General features: G+C 41.8%; 1 protein-coding gene across 2 annotated transcripts in view; it reads right to left on the reverse strand.

The window, feature by feature from the left end:
* Positions 1-238: 238 nt before the first annotated feature.
* Positions 239-19,246, reverse strand: part of ror1 (receptor tyrosine kinase-like orphan receptor 1) — a 161,555-nt gene continuing 142,547 nt past the window's right edge. For both annotated transcript variants that reach the window (XM_078168953.1, XM_033622706.2), the window contains 8 exons: positions 16,818-16,945; positions 14,588-14,905; positions 13,020-13,265; positions 12,370-12,584; positions 8,862-9,041; positions 8,000-8,227; positions 7,495-7,859; positions 239-5,489 (listed from right to left, as the gene is read on the reverse strand). In XM_078168953.1, coding sequence (XP_078025079.1) covers positions 4,787-5,489; positions 7,495-7,859; positions 8,000-8,227; positions 8,862-9,041; positions 12,370-12,584; positions 13,020-13,265; positions 14,588-14,905; positions 16,818-16,945 — 2,383 coding nt within the window. In that variant the 3' untranslated portion in view covers positions 239-4,786. The remainder of the gene's footprint in view (positions 5,490-7,494; positions 7,860-7,999; positions 8,228-8,861; positions 9,042-12,369; positions 12,585-13,019; positions 13,266-14,587; positions 14,906-16,817; positions 16,946-19,246) is intronic.

The following is a 19,246-nucleotide window of genomic DNA, read 5'->3' on the forward strand; positions in this document are numbered from 1 at the left end:
CAATAAATGATTAGTCAGTCCACAGGAAATAAATTAACACGAATTCTGATAACTTATTTTGGTTAATTTATCAAGGTAAAAAGAAAAGCCAAATATTTTTTGGTTTTATGTGAGATATTTAAGAAAAAAATGCTTTCATCTGTTTTATGTTATTGGAATGTTAATATTTTGGAATTTGGACTGTTGGCAATATAAAAAGTCATGTTGTAACTTGATGGGGATTTTTATTGCTGACATTTTACAGACTGAAAAATTAAAAACTGACAAATTAATCAATAATGAAAATAGAAATTACTTGCAACCCAAATATAGTCATTCACACGTTCTCTATAAACTAAACTGACATCAGTTTGAACCCAGGAGTCTTCTGACCTGTTCATTTCCAAAACTATGCACAGGGGGGTGAGTTTCATATCAAGTTTGGAATTCTGTCTGACAAAATCTGCTCAGAGTTTCAATCCTGGATGTGAATGTCTTCCAGGATGTGAGTGACTCTGAGTCTCTGACACTGACATGATGCTGACAGCTCAGATCAGAACAGATGTGTGTCTCTCTTGCTCCACAGCAGTCTATCAACTACAGATGCCTCCCTTTTTCTCATCCTCCTCCTCTTTCTCACTCTCTGCGGTTGCACTTACAAAGCACAGCAAATGATTTTTGTTCTTGCCTTGGGAGAAATCATATCCAATAGTTTCAGAGCTATCTGTGCCTCTAATGAAGAAGTCATGGGAGTTTACTAGTCTGCTGCTGCTGCTCGCAGAACATTTTCATAATACAAACTGTTCCAGAAAGGCAAATTCTGTTTCAACACTAATAGCTTCTTCTTCTTTTTCTTCTTCTCTAGACTACAGTTTTGCTTTTATGTGCACACACACAACTTAATTACCAGAGGGCCCTGTGCACAAATAATCATCCCCGTATATGTACAGCAATTACATCTTTTTTTGGCATACTATACATACGCACAGCCTCTCTGCTTCACTTTAAACTGTTTTGGCTCATTCAGTGTGCAAAATGAGAGTTTGGGCAGTAAACACACACACACACACACACACACACACACACACACACACACACACACACTGGAGTCATTTTTCCATTTTCGCCCAATTCTAGCTAGACTAATATTATTTCCAGCTGTTATGATGCTCATGCCGACACTGATCACATAGCTAAAGGGCGCCACCACCTGGTCAACTGTGGCCACTACAACATTGAGGCACACAAGTTTCATTAAATCCACAGAAATGGTAATTTGGTGACACCCAGTGGATTAAAACTGCCATTACAATTCTGATCACCAAGGCAAAATCAAATAAAACCCCACAAATTAGCTTTAAATGCCCATGAATATACATCATTTTGTCTCCAATTTTAACCAAACAACATCATTTAATAAATGATTTTGCAATACAAAACATCTGTGCAAAAATGTTCAGACAAAATACAAAAGACAAGGCCTCTCTTGGTCAAAAGGATAAGCATGTAAACCTGCAACGGGTACACTGTTATTAAGATATAATGTACTTGTATTTTTTTTTTTTTTTAAGAATGGATCTAGAATTCAAAAAACTTTTTTTTTCCTGCCAAATACAAAAATATCTAGACTTGATTAAGATTCACAGTCTTGTGTACAAGTGGTTTTTGCACTGCTATATTAGTACACATAAATCCTTGGATGCTGGATGGAACATGTACAAACTCAGACGCAAAGGTAGCTCAGTCTGCTTCAGAGGAACAAAAATACAAAGAGACGAAAGACAGCGATGAAATAAAACCTCAATGGGAAAATTAACTTAAAACCATTCAAATAATCTTGGACTCGGTTTGACATGAGGAACAAAAACAATCTTCTCCCTTCATTTTGCTAATGGCAGACTATCGGCTTCTGTCGACCAAAACTGGTTTGAATAAATTATCTCAGGTTAAACTAAAGCTAAAGTCTAATGTCTAAAATCTAATGCTAAAAATCTAAATCTAATAAAATCTGATTTATTTTGATTTTAGTCTGCAGTTGTAGTGATATCAGAAAGTAGCCATGGTTTGAAATGTTTAAGGGTACATGAACTAAATACTGAACACAGACTTGTCTATCTACATTCCACAAATGTCAACTCAAAAGCCCTATTATTAAAAAAGAAGGCACTGTAGAGAACGAGCCATTTTCACTGCACTTTTTGCTTTACACATCCACAGTAAAAAGTTATCAGAGTACCCTTGTGTCATTCTAGATTAGCAAATACCACTGAGTGATAGACTTAAAGTCTGTTAAAGGAACAGTGTGTAAGATTTAGAGGGATTTAGTGCCATCTAGTGGTGAGGATTGTGGATTGCAACCAGCTGAAGCTTCTCCTGGGTAGAAGTCTTTATTTGTACTCACTTTTTTCTGTTAAAACAAACTTTTAAAATGGTAAAAACACTGAATAAAGCAGTCTGACTCCAATGGTCTCATCACGGAGGGAATGCAAACTACAGTGGCCAATGTGAAACCATGAATGATCCTATACAGAGCCGGTGTTTGGTTTGTCTGTTCTGGGCTACTGTAGAAACATGGTGGCGCAACATGGCCATCCCTGTAGGCACTTTCCCTATGTAGATGTAACGGCTAATTCTAAGGTAATAAAAACACAACAATTCTTAGTTGCATGTGATTATACATTGAAGAAAACTAACATTTAAAATTATATTCCATTTTTGCCAATATATCCCCCTTAATCTTACACAATGGACCTTTAAAACCAGCAGAGTGCAACATGTCTGGGACACTTTAACGACCATTCAAACCCAATGATTGTCTACTACACAGAAGGTACAGGAGAAGGGAACTAAAATCACAAACTGTTCTTTCACTGCAGCTGTTTCTATGCCTTTTTTCTTCACAACAAAAGCTTCATATTTAACTGTGCTTCTGTTCAACTATCATAATAACAGCTGAGGCATTATTTGTGTGATTGTGATTACAGGACTGAGAATTATCAATCATTTACCTAATTCTTCATATCAAAAGAATATTCTTGTAAATATATGATTACCTGCTGCTGGACGTGTTGAAATATAAAAACAGCTGTGATTTTAGAGACTCACAAGAAACTATTCATCGGCAAATTCATCGTGTTCTTTTGCTTTTAAAAGCTGCAATTGATCATTTACTGATATAGAACCAAAAATCTCTGCGCACACTGTGATACAGTCTGTACCCAGTTCATGAAATTGATCCTCGATTAGGTCAAACATTCTTCGGTTCAGGCACAGAGTGGCCATACATGTAAGCACCTCAAACATAATGTTTATAGGCAGTTTGGTTCATGTTCATGAGGCTGATTTTTGTAGTGGTAACATTATCTACCATCAGCCTTTACACTTTGAGTACTTTCTCTCCTCCGTGTCCTGAAAGGTGTTTTATGCACAACACAGATGCTGAAAAACAGGAAAGTGAAAGGACACAGACATGAAGACGAGTCCTTTAAATAAAATCTTCCTCAAAGGTTCCTTCAAAATTCAAATACTACAAAAACCCTCCCATAAAAAATTTAGACTCCATATCCAATTTACAATAAAATTGTTCTTTCATGAGGGTGAAATTTTAACTTTACATCACTGACAGTAAATTTACTCCAGCTCTCGCGTGGTGAAATGTTTGTGCCCTGAGACTGGTCCAGTCAAACTGTGGAGGATATGAGCGCTGTGCTGTCCAGCTTTTGAAGTTAGATGCCATGTCCGCTGGGAGGGTTGGAAGACGGTACGAGAGGAGAGAAGGGGGTGGGGGGAAACAGGTGAGGGTGATAGAGAGTGGATTGGGGGGAGAAAGAAGGCGGATGAAGAGTTTATTGTCCAATAAGAAGTATGTCCGTGTTCCTCCGCCTGGGAAGTCGTGTACTGACATTTGAAAAAGGCAAAGAGGCTTGTGACCATGTTGCAAAAGTGTCAAATAATCATGTTGAGGTTTCGCAAAAAACATTCAGGTGTCATTTCTGAAGGGATTTTGTGTGAAAACGCCGAATCTCAGTGCCTGGATGAGCATTTGTAACAGACTTATCACCTGTATCTGTCTTAATTCAAGCTGTTTCAGTGGGGAGCTGTCACATAGCTGTAGCTGTCTGCCTGCTCTACATGAAACCCAAAAGGCAGGCCACCGCGCTGGTTTTCTCAGAAAAAGCTGCTTAGCTTCTCAGTTATTCAGTCTGCTGTTCCCATTTTTGTTCGCTCGGTTATTGCTCGCTAAATGTTGTTTCTTTTACTGTACAAACAAATGTACACACACATTTTTTGTGTTTTTACACGTCAAGAAACAAGCAAGTCACATCGCTGCTAAAAGGCACCTTAAAGTCATGGTATGAGTGTCAGTGTTTCCTTCACATCATGCATGAAACAGTCCATTGACACAGGAACTTCTTGTCCGACTGTGACACAAACGCAGGATGGACTTGCTACCTTTTCACCTTTAAAGTTTTTCCTTAATAAAAAGTTCTTTTGAATATATATCTTTGTATTTCACTCATTCATTCAGGACTTATGTACCGTATTTACAAAGAGGTTAAAATAATAACACAACATTTTCACACCATGGTGGTAAGTACACATGCTTTAAACAATAAGGCATTAGAGAGTCAGCTGTGTATATACTTGTGTAGCTGCGGCAGTGTTTCTCGCACACTCAAATGTGCGTACAGGGCAGTTTCTGTTGAGGGTCCATGTGACCAGAGTTGTTAGACTGGGTCCCTGGGTGAGAGGCTAAACCTCAGATGTGGGTCCCGAGCAGAAAGAGTGTGAATATCTTCTAATCTATCTACAGGTCTGCGGTGATGACCGAGTCGTTGTACATCAGTACATCAGAATCAGCAGCAAGCAGCGCTGTTTGTGATGCGTGGTCCAGTTGTCCCACTCCCTTCTGGGAAACTTGTCCGTACACCTGAACCTGCCCTCCGCCGCTCCCTGGCATGATGCAGTGGGAGAGCAGCGGCGTGTTGGCGTCATGGTTGGAGCCCGTGGTGGAGGGCACTCCGCTGACGTGACCTGTGCTGGTGGAGCCGCTGGCGCTGCTGGGTGAGCGGCTTTTGGGAGGGGGCAGGTGGTGCTGGATGACCCTGGTTGGTGGAGCCGGGGGAGGGAAGTGGGCTGGGAAAGCTGCGTATCCTGGCGGGATGGGGTATCCATTGACGGGGATAAAGCGCTGGTGGGTTTGCGTAACAGCCATGGGCGTCCAGGCTTGAATCGGGGCCATCTGGCCCGGTGTGGGGATAGCCTGTGCTGGGTAGAGGTACCCTGCAGCCGCGGCAGCAGCGGCGTAGCGGGGATTGCTGAGGTTGCTGATGGGGCTGGCGCTTAGTGAGGTGGTTTGGGTGGTGGCGTTGCCTCCACCACCAGAGGGTGTGCTGGAGCTGGCATGGGATGAAAGCCCTTCCCAGGATCGCAGGCGGGCGTGGATGTCCTTGAAGCGCGTTCGACGTGATGGTCCCTCCTGCCAGCATTCAGTCATCAAACCATAAAACCTGAGAGACAACAGAGTTTGTTGGTTATCAGGAAATTGTAAGAATTTATTTAAAAGTTATGGAGCAGTACAACCAGAAATCATAGGAGGAGTATAGTGACAAAGACATTTTTAAAAAAAGGCGAATGAATGAATCAGAAATTTATACAGATGGGTCAAAAGACCATCAGGGATCTCGAGTGGGATTCTTATGGGTGCCAGCCCATGAAAGGAATAGTGGGAAATGAGACTGCACTAAGGCGAGAAAGTACAGATACCAGGGTTTCTACTGGTAGGAGTGAGGGTGGTAATTAAATTAGAGAAGGAGTCATTACGCAGTGGCAGAGAGAGTGGGAGGAGCAGCAAAAGGGCAGGCTTCTTTTCATTCAGCCTAGGGTTAATGGACACAGTACTGCCAAGCTAAATAGAGAAGATGAAATCAAGCTGACTAGATTAAGTCAGGGGCACTGTGGGCTGTGGAGTGGACTACACTTGGTAGGGAAACACCAGGATGGGAAATGTATGGAGTGTGAAGTGATGGAAACCATGCAGCATGTGATGCTTCGGTGCCGGCTGTATACAGAAGAAAGGAAGATCTTGTTTGATGAAGTGGCCAAACTGGGCATGGAGGCGTACTCCTTAAGAGGGCTGTTAGGGGAGAGCTTTAACAAAAGCCAAATTGCCAGGAAAAGTATTGACTTTCTTCACACAACAGGTCTGTATCAAAGGATTAAGTCCAGCAGGCGCCGACTAAAATGACCAGTGTAAACAGAGTGAGGCAGCAATCCACCACAAGCGCCTAGTCTGCCATTTAAAGCCAGCTGAAGAAGTAGAAGTAATTTAGTGAGAAGAATTCTCCCCAACCACATGTTGAAATGTATTTAATGGCCTCATAGACGACCTTCTCCACTGTGCTGGTGGAGCTGCTGGCACTGCTGGGTTAATGGCTCTTGGGAGGGGACAGATGGTGCTGGATGACTCTGATTAAAGGGGCCATGTTTCTTGCTGTCAGAAACTTCTGATTCTGCCCTATAGTGCCATCTAGTGGATGAGTTTATTTCAACATAAAGGGTGCATGGAAGTATGCAGGTAATTACAAGGTCTGAAATGAACTGGTTTTGCTCATGATAAAAAGAGAGATGTGAAATCACAAATATTTAAGAGCTGTGATTCCCCCCTTTGTGATTGTGACTTGAGGAGTTTTAAGTGTTTGGATATTAAATCAGTGTTTGTTTTGAATTACTGATTAGAAAACCAATAGCTGTGGCCTTTAAAACACAGCAAGGTAAGGGCCTTCAAGAGGAAACTAAAGGTGAAAATATGCTGCCACATGAGGGTGCTTTCACATCTGCCCTATTTGGTTTGGTTCAATCGAGCTCAAGTTCATTTGCCCCCTAACTGCAGTACGTTTGGGCAGGTGTGAACACAGCAATCGCACTCGGGTGTGCACCAAAACAACCGGAACGAGACCTTCTTGAAAAGGTGGTCTTGGTCCAGTTATAGACAAACTCTGGTGTGGTGAGAACATGTTCTGACCTCGATCCGAATCAACTGCAGTCACATTCAACATTGTTTGGGTTAAACATGAGCATGTTACAGTCCCAGAGGATTGTTAATGTGCACCTCCTCCTGTACTGCCTTAATATGTGCATTTGCCGCATCCAATGCATCAAGACACTGTTTTCTAGTTGGAGCCACGCCTCGTTTTCAAACTGTATGGTTTGACTTGCTAGTGTACTCTTCTTCAACGTTTTGTTTACTTCCTGGATTTTTCCTGTAATTCTGACGATTTAAAAGCAGCTTTCTTGCGCAAGGCATTTGATCTGGTCCGCTTGTAAATGCTGCCATGAGAACACGAACCAACTCTAGGCAATTATGCAACTTTGTAACAAAATTAGTCCCTGACTCAGACCAAAGCAAGACAACTCTAGGTCTGGTTGAAACCTAACCTTCAGAACAAAGATACAGCAAGTTTTGTGGACTTTGTCACACTACGTTGGTATCACCCTCTCATAATTCATTCATACCTTGGTGGACAGTCCTCAGGGCAGGGCAGCAGCTGCCTCTTTCTCACCATCTCCATCACTTCCTGGTTGGAGAAGCCATAATAGGGCTGCAGACCGTAGCTGAAGATCTCCCACAGAACAACTCCGAACGACCAGATGTCAGAGTCTGTGGTGAACTTGCCGTAAGAGATAGCCTCTGGGGACATCCAGCGGATGGGCAGCAGAGTTTTGGGCTGGACACAGTAGTAATCTGAGGAGTAGATCTCTCTGGAGAGACCCAGGTCAGAGATCTTGACGTGGAGCTGTTCACCTACCAGAATGTTCCGAGCTGCAAGGTCTTTATGTGTGTAAAAGTGGCTGGCCAAGTACTCCATCCCAGCAGCCACCTGGGTTTGATTAGTCAGAAAGAAAACAACCATTTAAGGAGGAAGAAGCTGTGAAGTATATTTGGTACAGAGCAAGGTGGATGGAGAAACATGTCATGTAAAAATAAATATGGAGATTTAAAACTGCTTTCATATCCCACCTGTATGGACATGTGCAGGAAGTCTCCATGATCCAGGCTGGATTTCACCGTGCCATCCTCATCGCTGCTACAGCCAACGTCAGAATGCGGTGAACGCATGATGAGGAACTCGTGGAGGTCGCCTTGGGGCAAAAACTCAAAAAGCATACACACAGGCTGCTCCTGGATCACCACACCCAGCAGGCACACCACGTTCGGGTGCTGCAGCTCTGTCAGCACTGCAGCCTCCTGTGTTGGGAAACAAAAAGTACCTAATAAGGAGCTTCTTTTAAACAAATATGATTGGGGAAAGACTTCTAGCCTACTTTTTCAGTTAGAAACATTGCAGCTTTGAAAGGTGGCTGTCAGAAGTTTGTTGGGGCTGAGTGTTTCAAACCTAAAATACCAATCTTTGCATCTATCACTTTAAATGCTGGCAGTCCAGGTCAGCCTCATTCTCTGTGCATGGAAAGGGAGGATTATGTTTTTACAAGTCATCTGTTTCAGCCTACTTCAACATCTAAATTTACCTGGACAATCTGCCAGTAGTCACAGTTTATTTTTGGAACTATTTCAAGCGACTTTCAGCCATATACAGTCTGGCATCGCCCACTACGTTTACCTTCTGTGGAAATACACCAAGTCATGCTTCAAGTCTTGTGGGAAGAGGGACCTTTCCACTGGGAAAGTTATATTTTAAAACTGTTGATTATTTTGGTACCAGATCCCGACACAATTGCCAGTTAGAAGCACGTCTTTAAAAATGACTTCCTATTTAGCCTAAAAGGGTTCTGTACGGGTTCATTTTTGCATCTATATCCTCACCAATGGTATATGTTTACAGGTCTTTTTTAAGCTGTGGAGGGAGGGATCAGTTGTTTACCTGCTGGAAGTCGTTCCACTGTTGAGCATTGGAGACATCCTTCAGGGTCTTTATAGCCACGAGCTGCGCCTGGTCCATGCCCGGCAGATACAGGTGACCCTTGTAGACCTTCCCTAAAGAGCACTCTCCAAGCTCCTCCATGAAACGCACAGCCGACAGAGGAAGCTCTTTGGCCTTACTCTGCAGGGAGAAGAAGAGGAGGTGGGAAAGAAAAAAAAAAAACAGAAGAAGTGAGATCAGTGGAGTTGTGACAGAAAAAATTAGATCATTATTTTCTTTGTACTCTTTCCTCACCATTATCCTCGCATGGAAAAGTGACATGTTGACATGAGGTTTACATTGGTGCTTCTAAATTGATGCAGGCGAACTGCCTAATGTAACATCAGATATGTGTTTGAGCTGTAAAAAAAAGTACAGCCCAGAGAGCTGATAATTGTTATAATCATACTCAACTTATTACATCATCTCCTAATGACTCCATTTAAGCCTCTGGAAAGCAATGTGGGAAAACTGTGAAATCTGGCAACACGTTCTCAGCTTAGAAACGTCATGTAACTGACAGGTTAGCAGCCTTTAGGAAGAGTTAGCACCTAATTCTTCTGCCAGTAAAAGTGCAAAATACACTGCAGAAATAACAGAGAAAGCCACAGCTGTCTTTATGAGCGAGGCCAATTTTTTTCTTTCTGAGTAGGATGCAGACCAGAGGTGTGTTTATACAGCTAAATCCAACAGGACAAACTTTTTATAATTCAGCTGGACTTGATGAAATCTGCGTCTTAATTTAAGAGCAACTTACTGCCGTGTTGTAACTTGAATGTGCCCTTGTAACAATTCAGCAAATGCATTCAAACCCAGACAGCTGATTTCTTTATTTATGACTCTTTTAATGAACACTACAGAGTGGGATTAGGTTTAACTGATAGCATGATAAAGTAATCTAATAATGTGAATTTAATAATTTAAAAAAAGTGGATTAAATGTGAAGTTACAATTTAAAACTGATGAAAGGAAAATATTTAATTTGTTTATGATGACATGAGGAATAATGAGGTAGTGCGACAGCAAATAAATGTGGGCATCAATGAGAAATATATCTGACAAAATGCGACTATCAGTGCTAAGTTGTTTCTTTTAAATTATTTTAACAAATACTGTAATTGAAGCAAAACCACAATACATTGGGCAGCTAACTCTGCAACTCTGATGCAGCTAAGTAGCTGTGCACTGTCCCTGTTACATGAATACACCACGACTAGGAGATACACTATCAAGATTTTACCAGCAATCTGTGTGTGTGCATGTGTGTGCGTGTGTGTGTGTGCACACGCATGCGAGCACACAAAACAGTGTGCAGGAGTTGTTTGTCCCATTTCATATGGTTATTTATCCAGGACTTGAACTAAATTCTCACATCTTAGAGCTGTCCAAGTGATCTCACTCTTGCTGAGATCACCTGGACAGCTCTACAATGTGAGAGTAGCTGTGTGTGTGTGTGTGTGTGTGTGTGCGTGTGTGTGTGTAAGTGACTGTACATGAAGATAAAAGGTGAAGCGAGGTTGGCAGAGATTTCCAGATTCCAGGAACTCTGAGATGAATAATGAAATTCCTCTGTGTGCAGTGAAGAGACACACACGTCTGTATGAGCTCTGAGGGGGGTGGTGTGGGTGTGTGTGTGTGTGTGTGAGGTGAGTGTGGGGGCCTGCTGATGTTATGAGAGGCACAGATGTTTTTAGTTATGGGTTTGTTTCACCCCTTCTTTCCTCCCCACACCCAAACCCTCAGATCCTCCTCACACCACCGCAGGTTTGTGTGTGTGTTTATGTGTGTCTAAATGGATTGTCACGGGCAATGGCCCCTGGATGACCCTGCAGCAAAGCATGCTGGGTAACAGTCTCACCAAGACAAAGTTGTAGATAAGAGAGACATTCAGCTTGGCAGTAAATTACTGTATAATTAAAGTTTTATGACTCATTAAAAAGGTTTTAAGGTAAAAATCAAAAGCAAATCCTCAATGACCCAAACTGTCTTGCTCCTAGATTAGATGCATAAACTGGGAACAGACGTGAGAACTGCATTTCTGTAAAGCTTTTTGTTTTTAAGTTTTGAAATCTCAAAATGGATGGCTATGCGATCTGATATGTGTGAACCATATTTCAGGCCCTCGTTGTCCACAAAGACCATTTGAAATTCACTGTATAATTCCATAACTGCATGGTTGTCACTCTGAAAAGATTTCTTTGATCTCCTGTATCCTTGACTCTCTGCAGATACAAGGCCGTCATCTAAATGCAGCAAGGAAACACTCCCTTTTTAGGTCGGTGAAACATTTGTTCCATGGCTAAAAAAGAAAAAAAATTAAATAAACCAGAGATATTAATGGCTTCTGACACTCCTGTGACATTTTGCGGTTCTTTCTATAGCTGGTGATGGTAATATTATACACATTACCTTGAGCATCAGCTCTGCTTTGCACAAACAGACACGCTGTCTATATAATCCTCCCAACACCACCGAAATTATGTGGAAAAAAGATAAACAGACATGATATGACTGAGTGTGCAACCTTGGAAGAAATACGATACAGATCCTAGTGTGAGCTACGTGTTGGCTGGCAGAGCAGCGGCTCGATGATCTACATTACAAAGAGGTGCTGTGACAGAGGGAGGGGAGGAAGGAGAGAGCGAAGGAGGTGGAAGGGATGGAGGGAGAGACAGAAGAAGAGCAACAAAGGGAGATGGATTAAGTGAGACGGAGAGATGTGGAAAGAGAGACAGTGGGAGAGAAATAAACAGAGAGGAAAAGAGCTGCAGTCGAACATTCCTGGACCTGCTGAGCACAGATGATAGAGATCTGAAGCTCCGCCTCAGACAGGTCATCCCTCCTCACCACCGCACACACACACACACACACACACACACACACACACTGAAGCCAGTAACCCCAGCATGCTGCGACGCATCCCACTTGACACACAGAGGGGCTGTGCCAGTGTTTTGACTCCTGACTCAGTCTGCTCTCATGGCTTAAAAAGACAAACACAGCAACAGAGCACTGATCTAGATCCAACACAGGAGAGTCCAGAATGCTGTGTGAGTATTTGTGAGTGTGTTTTTAGCAGGACTAAAGCAGTGAGATGGCAGGAAGTTTATACTTTTGATATGTTTATCCTGTTTTGTATTTATACATGGCAAACAGTACATGGTCCAATAACAACTGAACAACCCTCATAATCAATTCATTTCTCCTGAGTTCTTTTTGACTCGCTGTCAGTCTCCAGAATTTGATTCATGAATCCGTATAGCACTGATGATGCAGGATGACATCATGAAATCTGTCCAGTCAGTGAGTCCATCAGACTTGACTTGTACGTGCTCATGCTATTTTTTAAATTTTCCATAGGATATGGAAGTCTGTATGTTTAATTTTACTCTAATTTTATTCCTTGTGCAAACACGGATCTAGAGAAAACACCACACCACCGCAGTGTCATGTGCTGTGACTGATCTACCTTCGGCTTGTACGCAGTTGTGAGCATGGACATCTCAACGTTTTGTCCCCGGACCGGTTTGGGCTGGCGAGGGGCAGGAGGTCTGGGGGACTTCTGGTTGTTGCGGCACACGCAAATGAAGAAGAAGAGCAAGGCGATGGCCAGTGGGATCGCCACGCTGGGAACCAGGATGTACAAGATCTCCATGTTGCTGCCGCCAGACTTGTCTTTATGGTCTGTGGGATGGGTGAAGCGAGAGGAATAATGTCAGACAGGCTATATACTGTAGTTCATTATATGACTGCAACAATTTTGATAAATCAATTCATTATTTGAACAATTTCTCTGATGTGAAAAGAGTTCAATATCTGTGGGTTTTGGACTCCTGATAAAAAAAAATAAATAAGAAAAAAGTTTTCTATCCAAAAAAATAATAGTTAATCACAAAAATAATTATAAGTTGCAGCCCTGTGGTATACTGATAATAACTGAATGACAGAATAAGAATGATCATTTAAAAGTGTAAATCACCACCAGATACTGTCAAAACACACTTTGGAAATTAAGAAAAACTGTGAGATTTTGCATAACGGGACATTTGGACAACAGATGAAGGCGATCATAAAATGTGAATCTCATTAGCACATACACAACACATTCTAGTCTCTTACCACAGACAGGTATGTCACACAGCTCCATGCGGACCCCCTCGTCCAGCGTGAAGCACCATGGGGCCTCGAGCTTGTTCCCAGGGTTACGGCAGTACGAGTGCCCTCCGTTCAGCTCTGGGTAGCGGACGGCCAGGTAGGTGTGGCTGTGAGGATACTGGGAGTTCCACGGCTGACATTGGCGACCCGATTTAGTCATGCTGACTGTCCCTCTGTAGTCTGCCCCGCTGTTGTTGTAACACTTGTGATCTGGAGGAGAGGAAGGCATCATTAGTTTGGCTAGTATGCCATTATTATTATTAGGCTCGCACTTTCCTTCTTTCTTTAGAGTATGCGGTAATGGATGGAGCTTAACATATAATTCACAGGGTCAGATATGCAAAGTATTTCTCTGTTGATCTGCTGGTAAGGGTTAGGACTGACAGAGAGTCTACAGAGAATTTTTTTTTTTTTTTTTTTTTTTTTTTTACCAATTACATACAACAAAACTTTCACAAGAATGTCTTTCACAGACTCCATGTGGGCCGGCTACTCAGCGGGCCTCTGCTTGCCAAGTCCTAATCAACCTCCCGCAAGCCAACCTTAAATTTTTTTCCTTTAAGTCATCACCGTTTGCTTTCATGCACACACTTTATGTTAGACTACATCCTAGACACCAATAAAAAGCTGATTGCTAGTCATTCTCCTAACAGTTGGGTTTTAATGTTGACTTATTTTGTACAACTAAACATATCTAATTTACAATTTCTCAAAGTGTACTACTCCTTTCTTTTGATAGTTAGCTGTTTTTTTCCTATTCATTGATATAAACTGTGAAAATCAACTTTAAAAGATGAAACTATTATTTATTTTGAGTAAAACAAACTTGTTTGAGATGAATAATCTGTTAAAGGGAACATTTAGTCTCCTCTGTGTGTTAAGATGTTAAATATACATTTTTTTTTGATGGCTTCCAAAAATCTTTACAACTATTTTGACAGAATATCAAATTCACAAATAATAATAATAATAATATGAAGGTTGTGAAAGGGTCAGTGTGAATTTTTGCATCATAATTTTTTTTTCTGCAGGCAACTCTGGAGTTTGGCTAAAGCTGTAGTGTTAGTTGATTCAAAAGAAAGTATTTGACTGTTTTGATAATTAATTAATTATTTGGCTCATTTTTCAAGCAAAAATGCTAAACATTAGCTGGTTCCAGTTATCAAACGTGCAGATGCACTGATTTTCTTTCTCATGCATGACAGTAAAATAAACATCCTGGGGTTTTGGACAGTTTGTTGGACAAAACGAGGAATCTGAAGGCGTCACTTTGTGCTCTGGGAAGTGGTGATGGATGTGTTTTTCACTACTTTTTGACATTTAATAGACTAAATAATTCTCAAATAATCAAAAAATAATCTGCACACCACAATTTGCCAATAGAGTTGGTTGTAATATCGGAGCATACCTGGATGAACCAATAAGCAATGTTAGAATAGAAGCCACAGAGATGCCTCTCCTCATACAGTAATAATAATAAGCTCTATTAGCAGTGATAATAATAATGCAGTCAGCAGTTGACCATGTCTTACTCTTGTTTATGGGCTCGGCCATGGGGATACCGATCCTCAGGCAGTTGGCAGCCTCGGGGCTGTCAGAGGCAGCCAGGTCCTCACAGTTGGGCAGCTTCAGTCTCTTCAGGATGATGGGGTTGGAGCGGGCGATGATGTACTCTGTCTTACACAAGTCGTTCTCCAGGATCTCACACTCATCCTTACACAGGTCCCGAGGTTTGTCGGTCCCAGAGCTGCGGTCGCACGTCGGGAAGGCAAAGTGGCAGAGAGAAGGGATGGCAAACTGGGAGCAACGGTCAGACAAATGGTTGGATGTCCCGATCATGGTGAAGGCCGCTGGAAAGAGGGGAAACGAAAGTGCTAGTTACTCTTTCCAAAGTTCATCAAAAATACTTGACGAGAGGAATTTAAAAGTGATCCTTTGCTCTCTTTATAGCTAACTTTTGAGCATCTAAACACATGAAGGATCAAAGCGGGAGACTGACAATGAAAACTGCAGCTGTAAATGTATGATTCATAGTCATGCTGTACGGTTATTGCAAACATATGCTTTTCTGTGCTTGTGATTATCAGTAAAGCAGCTCTGTGGGGGGGTGAAGGAGAAGACAAGCCATTAAAATGTGGATAACTTAAGCTGGCTGTTATCCAAATGCTCCGACAGCACATGTTGCTCCAGTAAAATGAAGATCAGTGAAAGTGATATTAAAAACCAAGATGGGTGAATAGCTACTGAATGTGGATGTTCTGGGTATGAAATGTATGATTTACAGTCCGACTGTAGGCTTATTATGACCGTGTCGCATCATAAATCTTAATTATCACTCGTCCTTGATGTTTCAGATTAGACTCTGAGTTCGGGGCCTCTTTGTCCCTGAACTGTTCAGGGGAGATGCTGACAGCTGCACGGATGTAATCAATAACACACACATTAAACTGACCTCTGAGGACATGTGCACGCAAACACACAAAACAAAAGCACAGAAGCAGAGACGCAGACATGTACAAAACAGTATGTGGGCCATTTGTGCTCCATACAGAGCGGTGACCCTGCTGAACTTCCTTTAAACTCAATAAGTGACGTCCTGTTTTCTTCCGACAGCACACAGTATTAATTAAAGTTCACGATCTAAGCAGTTTTCATTCACAGACGGTTTGCATTGATGTAGTGTATGAGGAGAAGGCAGTTTTACAAAGATGCTCTATCAGCTCTGGTTGCTGGAGACATACAGTGTGAGAGCAGGGTTTGGATAGTCAAGACAGAATTGCTAAATGATGGTTGAACTACTGAACTCACTGGATAAAAGCAAGCTGTCAGCTTTCCTCTGGCCGTCAGCCACAAGAGAGGAACAACTAGTTTGTCCTTATAAACAGTGTGAGGCTTTGCTGATCTGGCAGCATTCAACTAAGGTGCATATATTTGTAACAGGATGTTTAAACTTAAAGGGATAGTTCAGATTTTTTGAAGTGGGGTTACATGGGGTACTTATCCATTGATAGTATATTACATACAGTAGATGTCAGTCAACACGCCCCCAGTCTGGAGAAGCAGGCTGGAGTCCTACATGAAAGCTAAGCAATCTGCTGCAATGGATGGGGGCAGCAACAAAACTCATCTTCATCATCCCACCTTAAAAAAAACTACATCAGCTGAGGTGTACTCTATATTTAGAATATTTTCACTGCTTTACTTTAAGGTCAGATAGTGATTTCCAACAGGAAAATGAAGCTTTTATATCTCTCTCTTTACGATGTCTGATGAAAAAGGTTAAGCAGTAAAAATACTCTCAATATATCACACATTCAAACTGTTTTTAACTTTTTTAGATGGCATTTTTTTAGGTGGCTAAAATATGTTTTATTGCTGACCCCATCCACAGCAGTACATTGCTTTGCTTCTGTGTCTGACTCCAGCCTGCCTCTCCAAGCTGAAGGCGTGCCGACAAACATCCACTGCATGTAATACACTGACTATGGATAAGTACCCCATACAACCCCATTCCAAACAAATCCAAACTACCCCTTTAAAGTGAATCGTCACCAGAAGCTTAAGAAAAAGCACATTTAAACCCAGTCTGTTTAGACTAGTTGAAATTGCACAAAAACTCTCAAGAAAAACCAAAGTGCTGCAGGCATAAAATGCATGTTATGAATGAATGCAACCTACTGTAAAAGTAGAGGTATATTTAGACCTTTCTTGAGATTCTTAAGTACGAGCAAAACTAATTTCTTTCTTTGCAGACAATCTCACCTGTGATCTGGGTCTCGATCTCGCCCTGCATCTGCAGCGAGTCGACGAAGATGCTGCGGTTACCAATGAAGCGGGCGCAGGCTATACCTCTGTACGGCTGGCAGAATCCCTCTTCATCAAAATCGTCCCTGACACATAGAAACAACAACAGAGGACAGAGGAGAGAGAAATTTAAGGTTAGTTACAGATATCTCAGTTAAAACACACTTTTGCAAATGGAAGAGCAAGAAAAAAATATGTGCATTATGCTAAAAACTTCCCACACTAATTGTATACATTGAAGCATAATACCCATATTTTTGTATTTTTTATATACTTTACATACTAGAATTAAAGGTATACTATGCAGGATTGACAGTTGCTGTTTGTTAACAGCTTACAAGCGAAAGTAAAAGCCACCCTGAGATTCACTCTCATTACATTTGGCGTTTTGCCTTGCTATGTTTCCTTTTTTTTCTTCTTTTTTTTCTCTGCACTGTGTTGCTTGGATGCCTCTTGCTCGCGGTCTGGCACCTGGTTGCTTCCTTTTCCTAAGGGCTGACTTCACCTGAGCGCTGTGGGGGTGCACGGCCATAAACTTCCCAAACACAGAAAGGCAGAGGACAGAGTCTCTGCAGAGAAATACACCACCAAACACTTCAAGTGAGGATTGAGGTGGATTACTTCTGTAAGAGTCTAAACATTGTTCTTAGGGATATCCTGCAAAGTATACTGCACCTTAAAGCATTGTAGCACAATGCATATTTTTTTACACACTTCTTACTTTTACTTTCTTCTTACTCTCTGTGCGATATATCAGAGTGAATGTAACGTATCACAATTTCCCCCTGGGGATCAATAAAGTATTTCTGATCTGATGACTTCGGCAGACAGAGTTACAGATGCCCAAGTGTGCTGCAATACATGGAATTTCCACTAGAGGGCAGTCTTTGTTTGAATATTAGAAAAAAACCAATGAGTTGCACCTCAGTGGAAGGAAGGAGCCGTTTCTTGTTGCTAATCCTAAACCCAGAAAGAGGGCTCCCTTTGCTTGGCTAAAGATAAATTATACTCAAGTCAAAGGCACAGATCTGAAACACACACATACACACACATCCCAATTCACAGCGCAGATGTAAACCGCATTAGGAATTAATGTTTGGCTGTTTGACTTTATTCCTGTTTATGGCAGAGAGATGTCATCATGAGCCCTAATCTGAAACACATGCAGAATGAAAGAGAGGGAGAGAGAGAAAGAGTTGATCACCCTTTCACAACTTCTACTTCCTTGGTACATTGCTACGTTCATTCCCCGTTCTTGCCTTTCTATTTAAATCCATTCATCTCCCTCCCTCTGTCGTGTTCTACACAAATCTCTCACCTCTCTCATTCCTTGTACATACACTCTCTCATATGCACACACACACACACACACACAAACCACATGCTGAGCAGCAGGCGATTCGCTCAGTGTGAGATCACTGTGTCATGTGCTTTAAATTGTGCCATATGGGGACTTTAAGACCAGGCATAACCACAATATATAGGGGGTGTGCATGATGCCACTGCGCATGCACACACACACAAAACCAAGCAGAGAAGAACCATATTGTAGCTATTGGCTGATTGAAAGTACATCCTCGTGCTTCAGACACTGCTGCTCGAGTAATGGCAAACAGAAGCTCTCCATTTGTTACTGACCACACTGTGAAATCTGGAAAATACTTAATACATTAAATTATAAAGTGGAGAGATGCCGTCTTCAGAGTAATGATAACACAAATAAACATTAATCTGGATTCTGACTTCTTAATATTATCGCTGTGATCTACATGTTTGTTCTGCTACTTTAGGCTAACTGAACAATACTCTACTTCATTTAAAAAGCTAATGTTTTGATCCCGTTTCATGAAAACACACCGCTTCGTTTCACTTGTGTTTAACTGTAAAACAAAGCCTCTCGAGGTTTAACGCATCATTATCATCCAACCGTGTCAGACTGCCTTCGTCGACGAGAGTCAGGTAGTTTACAAGGGACATAACAGCGTGTGAATTACACTAATTACGCCTCTACAACTGCACTTAAAAGGTGTAAAGATGCAACTGAAAACAAAGTGACAATGACGCATGCACACACACATAAATGAATGGAAATCCATGTGGGCTCAAACACAAAACACACATAGTTACGCCAAGGGTGTGCAAGTTTGGTGTGAGTATGGGGGTCATTAGGTTCTCTCTCTGAGGAGTGTTAAGTGACTGCAGGGCCAAGGTCAGCTCTCTCCCTCGTCCATACAGATCTAAATGGGCTTTCCAGACGCGGACACACACATGTACACACACACACACACAGGACTACAGAGCAGTGGTCTGCATACTGCCGATTCCTTGGAGATACGGTAACATTACATTTACAGCTTAATACAGGTTTAAGCAGATTTTATCCTCGC

This window comes from Epinephelus lanceolatus, chromosome 6 (assembly GCF_041903045.1).
Source record: "Epinephelus lanceolatus isolate andai-2023 chromosome 6, ASM4190304v1, whole genome shotgun sequence".
Taxonomy (NCBI): domain Eukaryota; kingdom Metazoa; phylum Chordata; class Actinopteri; order Perciformes; family Serranidae; genus Epinephelus; species Epinephelus lanceolatus.